This window comes from Zootoca vivipara, chromosome 7 (genome assembly GCF_963506605.1).
Source record: "Zootoca vivipara chromosome 7, rZooViv1.1, whole genome shotgun sequence".
In the NCBI taxonomy this organism is placed as follows: domain Eukaryota; kingdom Metazoa; phylum Chordata; class Lepidosauria; order Squamata; family Lacertidae; genus Zootoca; species Zootoca vivipara.
In genome coordinates, this window is record NC_083282.1 from 43,403,707 (window position 1) to 43,418,755 (window position 15,049).

The following is a 15,049-nucleotide window of genomic DNA, read 5'->3' on the forward strand; positions in this document are numbered from 1 at the left end:
CATGGCTTGCTCAAGAGACAATTCATAGACCATTTGCACTGGCCTTCTTAGCCCCACCCTAGATACTCAAGTTCCCTGATTTAGGCGGTTTCTGGATTCTTCTGCATGGGTGTGATTTTTGTTATGACAAAACAAAACAAAACAAAACAAAACCCTTCCAGTAGCACCGTAGAGACCAACTAAGTTTGTCATTGGTATGAGCTTTCGTGTGCATGCACACTTCTTCAGATACACTGAAACAGAAGTCACCAGACCCTTATGTATAGTCAGAGGGTGGGCAGGGGTATTACTCAGAAGGGTGGTAGGAATGGGTGATAGGCTGATAGGAGTGGTAAACCTGTTGGTGACTGTTAACGACTGCAATTGGTCTTGCAGGAAAAAGCAAGGGGTGAGATGGCTAAAGATAGCTCTATCATGTATAATGAGATAAGAATCCAATGTCTTTATTCAGACCAGGTCTCTCCATGGTTTTAAGCTTGGTAATGAGTTGCAATTCAGCAACTTATTTTGCTATGACAGTTAAGCATAGCCTAGCTCTCCCATGACTTCACAGGCCAGAGTTTGAGCAGCAAGCGGGGATCCAGATTAGGATGCGTGGGATCTGTGCTTATGTATAACATCTTTTGGACTATGAGTAGTAGAGTAACCAACGGCCAAAGCAGCGTTTCTGGCATCCCCATTGCCATGGAGATGCCTCGCTTGCTCTCCCAACGCAACGCGGGCTTCCTATTGCGTCTGCCATCCAGAATCGAAAGAGAGAGAAAAAATACCCCGCACGATAAAAGAGGGAGCCAGCTCGTTTGGGAATGTTTTGCGCATGTGCACAGACTTATCCCCACCCGGCCTGCCCTTGCGCGCGTGCGCCGTTTCCTCCCGCGACCGGCAAGGCATTCCTTGGGCATGCGCTGGCCCGGCCTTTTAAAGTTTTTAACCCTTGAGGGGCGGGAGCTTGTAGGCGAGCTTCTCCGCGCTTTCTCGCTCGCCCTTCCTCCCCGTGGCTAAGCGAGAGGGCCGCGGCGTGGCAACCGCGGAGGTGGGCGGAGCGGGGAAGAGCTGGCTTCGGAGGAGCGGCCGGCGCCGGCGGAGGAAAGGCTGCTGTGGGGAAGCCCTGTCCCTCGGGGGGCCTCCCAGCTTCTTCTGAGCCCGAAGGGATGGGTGAGTTAAGAGCCGGGCGGGAAGGGAGCGCGGGGAGGAGGCTCGTTGTTAGTGGAGGAAAGGAGCTCTTCACATGCTCAGAGGCGTTCTGCAATGATGCTCCTGTGTCTTGGGGATTTCACCTGAGCTCTGCCAGAAAGTACTTTCTGGACCTCCTCGGGGATGAGCGTGGGAAACAGTGTGGGCGCAGGGATGGGGGCCGTCCATAGAGCAGAGGATTATTTTCTTTCTTTCTTTCTTTCTTTCTTTCTTTCTTTCTTTCTTTCTTTCTTTCTTTCTTTCTTTCTTTCTTTCTTTCTTTCTTTCTTTCTTTCTTTCTTTCTTTCTGGAATGGGGAAAGTGGGAGGGGAGGGGCCCTCCCTGATGAGGGGATACGTAAAGTGGCACAACAAATAGGAGGAGTAATTGGATAGAGTAGAGGTGCTCCTCCCCACCCTCCTTCTCACCATGTTGGTCTGGTGGTTAGCAGTGGTGGGTTACGCTCCAGCGCTCTGCACGCCCCCAGTTTCCTTCCGGAGTGGTAGAATGTACGACTTCCCCATATGAGTTGTAAGTTAATGCAGGAGCTGGAAGGTCTTTCGAACTCGAGGCATCAGGAAGACAAGTTTTTTCCAACTTGTCAAACTTACGATGAGATTTGAGATTTGGTTTTGTAGGTGGCTGTTACTGTGCCTGCGCTAAACTGAAGAATACTAGATAAGGTACAAGGAGATAAAAGAGTATCTATTTAGTGGACTAACACATTGAGCTGAGAGAGGATAAGAATATTTGCGTTTTTACAGAAACACTTTTCTAGCCGGCAGAGTCTGCTTTGTAGTGCACTTCTGGGAATTTGTCAAGGGTTGTATGTAAGCTTTGTTGCAGCCTAGGGTTGTATTTATGGTTGTGCGGGAGCAGTAGCCGTGCGCACAGGTATTGGGAGCACGAAGTAGTGGTTCCTTTGCCCTCAAAGTTTAGAATGTAAGAATTGCCTCACTGGATTACACCATGGTCCCTCTAGTTCTGCAATCTATTGCTTCTGAAATCTTGCCAGGAAAATGTGAAAGTAAGTGTTGGCCTTCCCTGTACATATTGCTACAGCTAGCAATAGGACAGTGATAGGGAACCTGCAGTACTCCAAATGTTGGACTACAATTCCCATCACCCCAGACCATTTACAATGCTGGTGGGGCTGGGGGAGTCCAACAACGTCTGGAGAGCCACATATTTTCCATCCTGTTCTCATAGGAGTTCACCTGCTCATTCCTCTTAACTCTATGAAAATTGGATTCTACAGATCTTCGGGTTTTGTTTTGTTCTTTGAGAAAAAGAGTCCTGTGGATATTAACTTCGAGTTCACACAACTTCTTTGCACAGTAATTAAGTGCCTTTGCTGGGGTTATAAATTGTTCCACCTTCTGAATAATGGTGATGCTGTACATTCCTATATTTACATTCAAATGCTATTTTATACTTCATATGCATGTATTTACTACTACTACTACTACTACTACTACTACTATTAATACCAGGCCCTCTGTGTATTTCTTAAAGAGAAAAATTTGCCTGACATGCAATAACATCTCATCCATTGCCTGAAAATAATGCATCAATTGATGTGGGCAAGGCCCTCCTTTTCTTGTCAATGAAACTACAGTAGATGTTCTTGGAGATAGTTCTGTATATGGTCCTGGAAATGGCATAGCTCATTGTAGTTGTGTGTTTGTTCTGCACTACACACAGGGCCGGATTTAGGTTTGATGAGGCCCTAAGCTACCAGGTAATGGCGCCCTTTCTATGTCCAGCTGTCCTTTGTCAACAAAAAAATTGCCACTGTTTTTTGTTGTTGAATATATGCTATATGGTAATTTATGGACCTAATGGGTACCTAAAGCCATTTGCACATAACAAAATATGTATTTTATCAAAGTAATTGATATAGAAATGAGCAAACTAGTGATATTTTAGGGAGCAGGCTAGCAGACGGGGCCCATTACTTACATCATAGGAGCCTACACAGCACATAACACTGTTGCTGTATGTACTGTAGGTTTTATTTTATTTGTTTTTTATCTTATATTTTGGAAATGTACATCCAGGTTTTTTTTCCTTTAATTTTTTTTGGGGCCCCCAAGAGAGTGGGGCCCTGGGCTATAGCTTGTTTAGCTTATACCTAAATCCAGCACTGACTACATGGCCAACTAATGTTGACAGATATCGTGGGATATTCTTATTTTCTAGGGTGCATCCTGGAATCCTCCTTACTTGGGGGCAATGCCTTTTCAAGTACTAAGCTCCATTGAACATAGTGGAGCTTACTTCAGAGTGAACATACACAGGATTATTGGTGTTGAAGGGCAAAGTACTGTATTTGTTTTTGTTTTTAAATTGTGTATCTGTTTGCTGCCTTGGACTCCTTTGGGGAGGAAGGGTGGGATATATAAATAAATAAATAAGGAAGAACCTCAAAGCATAGTTTTTTAAAAAACAGTCCTAATTAATTTTAGAAGGATTGTGTAGAAGAATTCTCCTACCCCAGGACTGGATTTTCTTATTTAGGCCTGGATTTTAATGGGTTAATGGAGACTCAAAGGTAGTATAATTTTAAAGGGCTGGGAGTGAAACATATGTTGTGGACATCTTAATGACTGACGTATAGGACCTTATCTTGTATAAATTTGGCTACCTCTATTTGCTTTGTAACAATAAACCAGTAATTTCTGATCTTATGATGCAACCCATCCAATATTTTAAGTCAGTTTTGATTGGGTTCTGATGAGATCCTGTCAGTGCCCCTCATGAGAGGTTATAACCCTTTGTAGCTTGGACATTTAAATCGGGTAGGTAGCAAGTGTTACTTTAAAATGGCAAGTGCCTGTGATTGTCACATAAAGAGATGGTGTACAGAACTCTGAGAATCTCACCAATATTATGCCTGTTTTACAGGTCAGGGATAATTTTGCTACTTTCAGTCTTTCCAGATGTGATAAACCACAATAATATTTTGGAACGGAAGAGCTTCCCTTGTTCTGTTGAGGTAAAATGTGAAGAGCCTCTGATTAACTCTTCATGTCCGTGAGCTGTTAATTAATTAATTAAATGTGTATCCCACCCTTCCTCCCAAAGGGAGCTAGATTTCTTGATACATTCATGTCCAATACTGTAATGTATTTACCAGTACTGTATATTTAAAAATTTCTATGATACGGCTTTAGGAGGAGGTTTTGTCTTAAACATGCCACTGACTATTTCATCTTTCTAGAAATGAGGTCTCCAAAGCTGGAAGAATCCTAACATATTGTGGAGGTTTAGAAACTGGTTCCTACCCAAACCTCTCCCCCCTCCACCCAAAGGGCTTCAAGTTGACATCTGCAGGGATGATTGTTCAGTGCTTCTATTCTGAGGACTGAATCTGTCTATACCAGGCATCCCCAAACTTCGGCCCTCCAGATGTTTTCGACTACAATTCCTATCTTCCCTGACCACTGGTCCTGTTAGCTAGGGATCATGGGAGTTGTAGGCCAAAACATGTGGAGGGCCGCAGTATGGGGATGCCTGGTCTATAACATGCTTTAAAATCCACCCATGTTGGAAAATCCACTAATAATTCTTTTAAAAAAATCTTTTTATTCTAGATTCCATAGGCAGATGCAATGGCTAAAAGGCAGCCCATAAATATAATTAATAACTGGCAGGACAGTCCAAACTCTGGATAGGCAGCAACAGAGGCAGTTCTGCATTTGCAGCCCTATTGCTCGTGCTGCCAAAAGGCAGTGGCGGCAGGCAAATCACTGCAGAATGACTGCAGTGGAACTGGGTTCAGATCCAGAAGATCCTGGCTCAGCTCTTTTCCCTCCCTGCTCCCAGAATGTCCTGGTTTGAGGGTTCTTGCAGGCTAGCACCAGTGGGGTATTCGGATAGTGGTCCTTCCATCTGCCTGTTTGGTGGACAGAATGGGGAACATTCACCCAGTCCAAACCCTTTTCCCCTGCCCTCTAGCCCAGTGCAAAAGGCATTTGGATTGCAGCACAATGCAGCCTGTGGCTTTGCTCCAGCATTTCTACATTTAGAAAGTTGTTCCTAATACCCTGCCTAAATCTTTGGATGCGGTTTGAGCACATTCTTCCTTGTCATCTGTTTTAGCCAATATAAACAATTCCCACGCTTCTCAAGGCAAAAATGCTTCCGAAGACTCTTGGTTGTATTTTCTCAATACTTAGCTCTTTTGGTATTTCTTTGCATGTCTTAATTTTTCATGTTTGTTATTCTTACATCCAGCTGCTTCATATCTTTAAGCATGTTGACCAGAACTGAAAGCACTCCTCTTGCCGCTGCCTTGCCAATGCAAAATAAATTCCAGCGTCATACATAGTACCGTATCATTGCAATCCAACATGGCATTGCCATTCTTTGCAGTGGCACTACATTGCTGAGTCATATTTAACTTGTCATTAGCTACAATTCTCAATTGAAACTTACACCATCTTAGTGCTACACTGTGAATCAACACCACACATTTAAAGCAGTATCCTGAGCAGCCATAGCTTCCCCTAAAGGATTCTGGGAACTGTAGTTTGTTAAGGTTGTTGTAAAGGTAAAGGTAAAGGGACCCCTGACCATTAGGTCCAGTCGTGACCGACTCTGAGGTTGCTGCGCTCATCTCGCATTATTGGCCGAGGGAGCCGGCGTATAGCTTCCAGGTCATGTGGCCAGCATGACAAAGCCGCTTATGGCAAACCAGAGCAGCACATGGAAACGCCGTTTACCTTCCCGCTGTAGCGGTTCCTATTTATCTACTTGCATTTTGACGTGCTTTCGAACTGCTAGGTTGGCAGGAGCTGGGACCAAGCAACAGGAGCTCACCCCGTCACAGGGATTCGAACCGCCGACCTTCTGATCGGCAAGCCCTAGGCTCAGTGGTTTAACCACAGCGCCACCTGGGTCCCCTTAAGGTTGTTGAGACTTCCCTATTTCACTCACCAAACTTGTTCCTAGGGTGATTTAACTGTCAATCTCTCTTTCCTGGGAATTGTAGGTCTGTTAGGGAAATGAGGCTTCCTAACACCTCACAGTACCAATAACAAGCTACAATTCTAAGGAATCATTGGGGGATCGCTTGACTGTTTAAAGGGGTATAATATTATTTTAATTGTGTGGATGGGACTTGTATCTCAATATCCAATCTGCTTATCTCTTCCATAGGCTTGGTAATTGGGGAATAATCCACAAAAACGCTTTTCAGATTGCCAGACAATCAAATACGTTGACCAAAATGCCTTGCAGCAGGGTAACTCTGAGCCTGAAGAGGCGTAGATAATCAGTGGCTGCATTTTAGATGCAAGTACTGGAAGTACTGGTTCCATTTTGCATTGTATGCAACACTCTGAGCAACTTAGAAAAGGTGAACTTGGCTGTTACTAGCTGAGTGAGAGAGTGACTCACAAATTGCAGGAGGAGTCCAATAGAGTTTCAGGGAAAACAAGCTTTGTTCTTCTCAGAAGTTAGGGAGGTTTTATTGGGTAGTGTAGAGCACTTTCTTACTCTGCACCCAACCTATCATTTTTATTTCCTCCCTCCTTGCTTGCTCCCTCTCCAGCTGGGGAGAGAGAGAGAAAGAGATGAAGGAAAGAAGGAAGCAAATCCTCACAGGCCTTCTTTTTGGTCCTTCGTTTCAAAGAGTGGACCTTTCAGAGTCATTCTCCTCCTAACCTTCCACAGGATATTTGGAGAGCACTTGGGAGTTTGCTGGGAGGAGGAGGAGAAAAATCCATTTGCACAACATTGGATCTTGCCCAATATAACTTTTATAAAAACTTCACTCTTAAATCTCAAAGGACAAAGCTGTCAACAATTATAAAATAATAACCACAGATTAAAAGTTATATATAAAATTTTAATTTATTAGCTAAGACTGTATGGAAGCATATGCATTAAACAGATAGATTGCTTCTATTAAATAATAGTTGGTGACTCAGTCCAGTCACAGTTCTAGACTCCCTATATAGAAAGAAATATATTCATTCACTTTCACTGTTATCTCTCTGAGGCTTCTTATATCCACATTGCATTTGTTTTAGTACTAAGAATACAAAATTAAACCAGCTTGGGGTTTGTTTTTTTTTGCAAATTTTGTTATATTGTTCTACTTTGTTCCTACTGACATGCTTCATTTTTCTTGTTTTGCTTTATTTCTGTTTATTTCTAGGAGCATGTTGTCAGTTTGTACTCCACCCTTACTGGGAGGATACATAGTAAATCTAAAATGAGGTTTATAAACTAAATACTGTAGCTCATTCCTTATGTTGAACACAAATCTCCAGGCAGTGTGAGGTTTTACAGTTGTAGACTCTGCCACTCTCTTTTTCTGGACCTCAAAGGTATATGTGGCGTGAGAGGCAGGCTAGGAACTTCTTTTTGTTAACTACATGGCAAATTCAGACTGTTGTTCTTGGACTAAACTTCCCTGGGAATTAGTCTCTTTGGTTTTCGGGACAATGTGTGCAAAGAAAAATGGTTCATGCTGGTGAATAAATCTTCAATCAGGGATTGTAGTGATTAAATATGATACATGAATGGTTGCTTGGAGGGTAGATGAGGAGGAAGAGAATGTGACATATATATAACAAGATATAATAAATTTAATGTCACACTGCCAAATAATTTGTTGGTTCTCTTGAGAAAAGAGATGCCTACAAATGCATATAATCAAAACATACTTTCCCTGGAAAATTTACATCTTTATATTAGGTAAGGAGATAAACCCCAAGTTTTTGAAATGATATTGGGAAGCTTATTCATAAGATCCTTTAATGTCTGAAATAACGGTTCTTGCTTGGGGAATTGTAAAATGTTGGTTCACATGCTATATACACTAAATGTAGGGGAGGAAAATAACTTTTTAAATCTGTTTAAGAAAGTTGTTGCATTTGACCTGTAGTATCACTCATCTTTGCTGTGTGTGCACTCTCCCATTAGAAATTTGAGACTGGGGGGAAATATGGTGTCCAGTTCTCAGTGACATCCGTCTCTTTATAAATATGAATAGTCTCATCTGTCTATCTTGAGCTATGTTTTCATCTTTTGCTGCTCCTAATGAAGCAATGCTTGAAGTCATCATCCATAGCTCAGTAGCAAAGAACATGCTTGGCATGCAGAGGATCCCAGGTTCATTGAAACTGCATTGCAAATATACTTGTTTATTAACAAACTAACCAAACTCATAGCACCAATGCAACAACGCAGTCTACCAGTTTGAAAAGCCATCCAAAGGACTGTGCTTTTTGAAGGCAGGCACCTTTTAAAAGTCTGTTTAATAAATAGGTGGGGCAGGGTAGATTGGGATCGGTGAGGATTAAAGCTCAGTCCCAAGTGTGCTGGTGATGGTTCCTCTGGACCTGTGCTCAGGAGACAAGAGGAACTTAAGGCCCTGGGATGCTCCTCCTTTTCTTCACCAATAGGGCAAGGGGCATACTGAAACAAGTGCTTACAAAATGGGGCAGAACTAAGCTGTGAGATTCTTACAGGCAAAAGTGCAAGTGGTTGTCTTTTTCTAGTAGTCTTGATTGTGCATTACATGCTGAGAACAACTGTGCTTTTTTAAAAACGTGCAGAAGAGTGCTTGAATTAGAATACACTCTTTGTTTGTTCCTTATCCAGGGGTCAGCTTTGGAATGATTGCCTTGTGTTTCTCTGTGTTTTGCGGAGACAGTGGAGTCACCACTTAGTCTGCTGAGATCTCTTTTGCCTGAGTGTACTCCCTGCACCAAGAGGTCTGCAAAATCAAAATCAGCATATATAAATTAAGCATGTGTGTGTAATTTGTGATATTTGGCACAATTCTTCCATTCTTACCATTTCACATAATGCATTACCCTTCTTCTTTTGGGGGTGGGCATCTGACTACTAGAAAATATAGTCAGCAGCTCTTGGTTTTTACCGAGCGCTGCAAACAGACTTCAGAACCATAACAACAGAAAGATTGCTCTTTTGATGAAAACTAAATTCTGTGGGCGCGCAAAACTGCATGGCATGCATACGTACATCCATTTCTGCATTCTGCTGTGAATGGGGAAGTGTGAGTTTTTTGTCTGCAGGAACCCACAGCTTGCTTGAGAATTGTACCGTAGTTGCAGTGCACAGTTGTTCATGAGAAGTACTCTGCTTTAGGGAATTGAGAAACAGAGAGAGAATGGAAAGGTTTACTTCTCAGAACATAAAATCTGCCCAGTCAAGATCAAATGGCATCATTTACTTTCTGTCCTTGGGAAACCCTGAGTGCTGCCCCATTAACATTATCCACCCCTTGCCCTTATATAATCTTCACCAAATGAAGAGTCTCTTCATTGGATTGCTAGGAGTTAGTGTTCCCAATTAATGCCCTCCTGGAAACATGCAGCTTTGGAAAATGTGCCTCTGGTGAACTAGTTTATTAAGAAGTTGAACTAGGACTAGGAGGTAGTAAATGTCTCCAGTTGCCCTATTTATTTTATTTATAGTGCCATGCAGAGTTTCATGTAGAAAAGCAGATACTTCTCTCCTAGGAATTTGGCTTAAGATATGCAATGAGGAAAACAAAGGGAAGGAGTGAGGAATATGCACAAATGCAAATGACTGGGCATCAAGAGAGAAGTGTTAATTCTGTCTTCTGAGTTTGCTTAGCTCGTATATGCATGTATTCTGCAGCTGCAAATAAGGGATAAGCTTTCTTTTGTATGTGTAAATGGGTAACCTCTGTTGTTGAGGGTTTGCCTTTTGTTATATCTCCCTGTACTGTATACTGCATAGTGTGGGTATTTTCTAGGCGCTAACCTGCAAAACTAAATAGGGTTTTGTTACTTTCAGTCACAAAGCCAACCTTCACTGAGCTCGCTTGTGGGTGAAATGTGTTGCCAGGCTACACCAACCATCTTTTCAGCGAAACCAATCCAGCATAAACCAGGTATCTTGCTTTGAATATTAAACTGCTGTGGTTACATTTATCCCTATGGTACACTTGTCCTTAAAATATTCAAAAGGACAAAATTATCCATGGTTGCCTACCGAGCAGATGGGTGGCAAGATACCCTTTGCTCTGACCATTGTAGACTTTTTAATCTATATGGGTAAATATAGGCTAGCCACGTATATACTGCTGACCATAGCTGCCAAGTTATCCCTTTTTTAAGGGATTTTCCCTTATGCTGAATAGGCTTCCTCGTGAGAAAAGGGGAAACTTGGCAGCTATGCTGCTGACCTACTTAACTGAGCATTAGCAGTTAAGCAATAATTCATAGAATATTGGAATTGTAGAGTTGGAAGGGACCCCAAGGGTCATCTAGTGCAACCCCCTGCAATGCAGGAATCCCAACTAAAGCATCCATGGCAGATGGCCATCTAACCTCTCCTTAAAAACCTCCAAGGAAGGAGAGTTCACCACCTCCTGAGGGAGTTCTTTCTTGTAACTCAATTCCTTCATCCAGGTTGTTTATTAAAAAAAAAACATTGAAAAACTGTGGGCCCAGGACAGAACCCAGCGGCACCCCACCCATCACTTATTTCCAGGAAGATGAGGAACCATTAATGAGCACTCCTTGGTTTCATTCAGTCAACCAGCTACAAATCCACCTAACAGTTACCTCATCCAACCAACATTTTACCAGTTTTTCTGCAAGAATATCATGGGGGGCTTTGAACTTCTTCACTGAATTTCCAGTTTTCCAATCCTTTGTTTTACTCCCTAAATATTGGTATCGTATTGGACAGTGCAGTCTAAATTGCTCATAGCCTTTTTTAGCCAGTTAATTAAATATCAATATTGCTAAACATTTTGACATTCTTAAATAAATCGTATCTGAAGAAGTGTGCATGCACACGAAAGCTCATACCAAAATAAAAACTTAGTTGGTCTTTAAGGTGCTACTGAAGGAATTTTTTTATTTTACTTCGATCCAGACCAACACGGCTACCTACCTGTAACCTTAAATAAATAGAACACTTTCCTGCAAATACATCATTTTAATACTTTAATACACCTGCTATTCATCATTGAGAACTGCTACCTTTAATATTTGTTTTCTTGTCAGATTATATACCAGAGCTAAATACAGTTTCAAAAATGAAAGCCTGAGACCCACTGCTGATAAGTGGAAGGCCCAGATTTAGTCGGCACATCAACGTTGATTTCAGTGCACACTGTCACTAGTGGCACTGGAACCCATGGTCGTTGTACCATGAATGGACAGAAATCTGCTCGCTTTCAATAAGAACTAGAAGAGAGAAATCTTGAAGTTTGTCAAATTTGGCTGCAAGAGGCTAGCAGGGCTTCAAAGTCTCTTCTTTCTAATGTTTCCAAAATTAGAAGCCTCTTTCTTCTCTTTTCTACTCCAAAGTTCTTGTGATTTGTTCTAGTTGACCAAACAAAGCTGGCAGTTGTATTAAAACACATTTAGTTGAATGTGGGTGGCACTGTGGGACGCGGGTGGTGCTGTGGTCTAAACCACAGAGCCTGGGGCTTGCCCATCAGAAGGTTGGAGGTTTGAATCCCTGCGACGGGGTGAGCTCCCGTTATTTGATCCCAGCTCCTGCCAACCTAGCAGTTTGAAAGCACGTCAAAGTGCAAGTAGATAAATAGGTACCGCTCCGGTGGGAAGGTAAACGGTGTTTCCGTGCGCTGCTCTGGTTCACCAGAAGTGGCTTAGTCATGCTGGCCACATGACCCGGAAGCTGTCTGCAGACAAACGCCAGCTCCCTCAGTCTATAGAGCGAGATTGAGTGCGCAACCCCAGAGTCGTCCGCGACTGGACCTAACGGTCAGGGGTACCATTACCTTTACCTTAGTTGATCGTTACCCCAAACAAATGTTAAAACTGAAAATCTAAATGTCATTGACTATCAATAAATCTAGTTTGAAAAGATAAAATGAAACAGATCATAGAACAATCTAGCTCACTTTTGTCTACACTGGCTAGCAGGGGCCCTCCTGGGTTCCTGGCAGATGTCTTTCCCAGCCCCCCCCCCCATGGAGATGACAGGGATTGAGCCTGGGACCTCCTGCAAAGGAAATAAGCTACAGCCCTCCCCTATCTCTGCATTTGTATCACAGAAGTTGTTTAGATTGAGCCAATGTCTCATAATTAGTCTTTTCGCAAAGCTGAACTTCCATCATTTCTCTTTTTATTTTTAAATATACATTTGTATGCTTTACAAACAGAAAAATCACCAACACAGTTCCAATGCGGTCAATGATCTAGTATAGAGTATTTCCACTGCATCTTCTTTTCTGCACATAAATTTGATACATCTAATAGATGGCAGTATTATAAAACAGACTAATAAATCAGTAACAGCGATCACTCAGTTTTATTAGTGTTGACATTTATAATCCTTAATTATTTAAATTGCTTAACTTACCCTAGCAAAGTAGATTGATTTGTTGAGTCCTGATACTTTATTACTCCCATATTGAACGAAAAGCCTCGGCTTCTCTAGAAAAACATTTCCAAATTGTCTGCCCTGTGTACCTCTAATTAAGTTTGTCAGCTTTTCCATGCATGTGAAGTCCTAAACCTTTGTTAACCAGACATCTAAAGAGGGACAATTAGTATTTCCCCCCAGTTTTGGCAAATTGTCATCCTTGCTGCAGTTAACCGATGAACCGTCATTTCCATACCTTCCTTCTGTACAATATATTTAAGATAGCCGAGCTGTGTTGCTTACCCCAGGATGCTGTTTATTAATGCCAACACTTAAGTTTTTGTGCAAGTCCACAGAATATGAGATATGTTAGCATGTCTTACAAATATAAACTCTTCTCAAGGTTAATTAAGAAGGTGATTTGTTGTGAGACACTCTTGACAATCTTGGGCATTGGAAGATTTGATCATGAAAAGTAGATGAGTGGGATCGCTTTTAACTGTAATTGTTTTACTCAAGTGGACTTTAAACCAGCCTTCCCCAAGCGGGTGCCTTCCAGGTGTTTTCGACTACAACTCCCATCAGTTCCAGGGATCCTGGCCAATGGACATGACTGATGGGACTTGTAGCCCTTACATATGAAGGGCACCAGCATGAAGAAAGCTGTCCTAGAGCATGAGGAGTGTTTGTTTTTCAGGTGCCATGGGGCTCCTTATTTTTGCTGCAGCAGACTACACCCTTTATAAAACAGTGAACTGATTGGCTAAGAGGACTTTCAGAGGTCATTTGTATGCACATGCACGCATACAAAATGACATTAAAATGAGCAATGTGTGTTTCATTCTTGCAAAGAAAGTATCCTTAGAAAGCCTGAGGTCATGCAAGGATATGCCATGCATTTCTGATTGCATACCTCAGGCAGAATAAACTGCCAAACTAACACCTCTTGTATGCCTGCCTGAACACAAGTTGGAGATATCAACAAGCCAAGTTATTTTCTGGTGTGAAAGAAAACTCTTTAACCTCTGGTGTGTCAGACATAGAAGAAACTGATAGAAGTCTGGCTTGAGAAGTTAACCAGCGAATAGGTAGCATATGCTGGCTGACCCAGTGTTAAATAGACAAAACAAATCGTTTATTTGTACTGTTGTGCAGGAAATCTTAAGTTATTTCCCCCCGGCTTGGATAAGGTCTTAATTTGCTACTGTTGACATAAGGATAAAACAATAACAAAAAAATGAACCATGATAATGTTTTCTGTTGAGTTGATGGATGACAATTCATCCATTAACAGTTGAGGGAATTGGGTAAGTTTAACCTGGTAAAGAGGAGACTTAGCAGAGATACGATGGCCATCCTTAAATATCTAAAGGATTGTCACATGAAGGATGGAGCAAGCTTGTTTTCTCCTGGCTTGGAGGCTAGGACCATAACCAATGGATTCAAGTTACAAGAAAGGAGGTTCTGGCAAAACATCAGGAGGAACTTTCTGACAGTAAGAGCCGTTCAACAGTGGAACAGACTCCCATAAGAAGTGGTGGACTCTCCTTCCTTGGGGGCTTTAAAGCGGAGGTTGGATGTCTGTCTGTCATGAACTGGCTGAGATTTCTGCACTGCGGCGGGTTGGATTAGAGGGCCCTCAGGATCCCTCCCAACTCTACAGTTCTGTGATTCTATTAATTTTATTTACATCAAAGGTAAAGGCAAGGGGACCCCTGACCAATAGGTCCAGTCACGGACGACTCTGGGGTTGTGGCACTCATCTCGTTTTATTGGCCGAGGGAGCCGGCGTACAGCTTTCGGGTCATGTGGCCAGCATGATTAAGCCACTTCTGGTGAACCAGAGCAGCACACAGAAATGCCGTTTACCTTCCCGCTGGAGCGGTACCTATTTATCTATTTGCACTTTGACGTGCTTTCGAACTGATAGGTTGGCAGGAGCAGGGACCGAATAAGGGGAGCTCACCCCGTCGCAGGGATTCGAACCGCCAACCGTCTAATCGGCAAGCCCTAGGCTCTGTGGTTTAACCCACAGTACCACATAGTTTGGTTCATTCCAGGAATGTACTCTCCCCTTCTGCAAATAGAAACCTTTAGACACTAGCATGGTTTCTACAACACAGTAGCATTGTAATCACAGATTCAGAGGCTATTAGTTGTTGTTTAGTCGTTTAGTCTCTTCGTGACCCCATGGACCAGAGCACGCCAGGCACTTTTGTCTTCCACTGCCTCCCGCAGTTTGGTCAGACTCATGTTTGTAGCTTCAAGAACACTGTCCAACCGTCTCGTCCTGTCGTCCCCTTCTCCTTGTGCCCTCCATCTTTCCCAACATCAGGGTCTTTTCCAGGGAGTCTTCTCATGAGGTGGTCAAAGTATTGGAGCCTCAGCTTCACAATCTCTCCTTTCAGTGAGCACTCAGGGCTCACTGAGTGATAAAAAAACTGAGGGATAAAAAAACTTGTTGTTTTTTAAAGGATAATATTGCAGCCCTGTAGAATAGATTTATTTGGAAGTCTTAGCAAAA

At 42.5% G+C, this 15,049-nt stretch overlaps 1 protein-coding gene across 6 annotated transcripts in view; it reads left to right on the forward strand.

Annotated features, from left to right (window-relative positions):
• MKNK1 (MAPK interacting serine/threonine kinase 1) overlaps positions 1-15,049 on the forward strand; it is a 43,585-nt gene that overhangs the window by 6,920 nt on the left and 21,616 nt on the right. Inside the window, exons 1-3 of one of the 6 annotated variants that reach the window (XM_035122506.2) lie at positions 888-1,155; positions 8,791-8,903; positions 9,976-10,072. In XM_035122506.2, the coding sequence (XP_034978397.2) occupies positions 10,015-10,072 (58 nt within the window). In that variant the 5' untranslated portion in view covers positions 888-1,155; positions 8,791-8,903; positions 9,976-10,014. The other 5 variants (XM_060276926.1, XM_035122514.2, XM_035122505.2 and 2 more) reach the window with 5 other exon arrangements.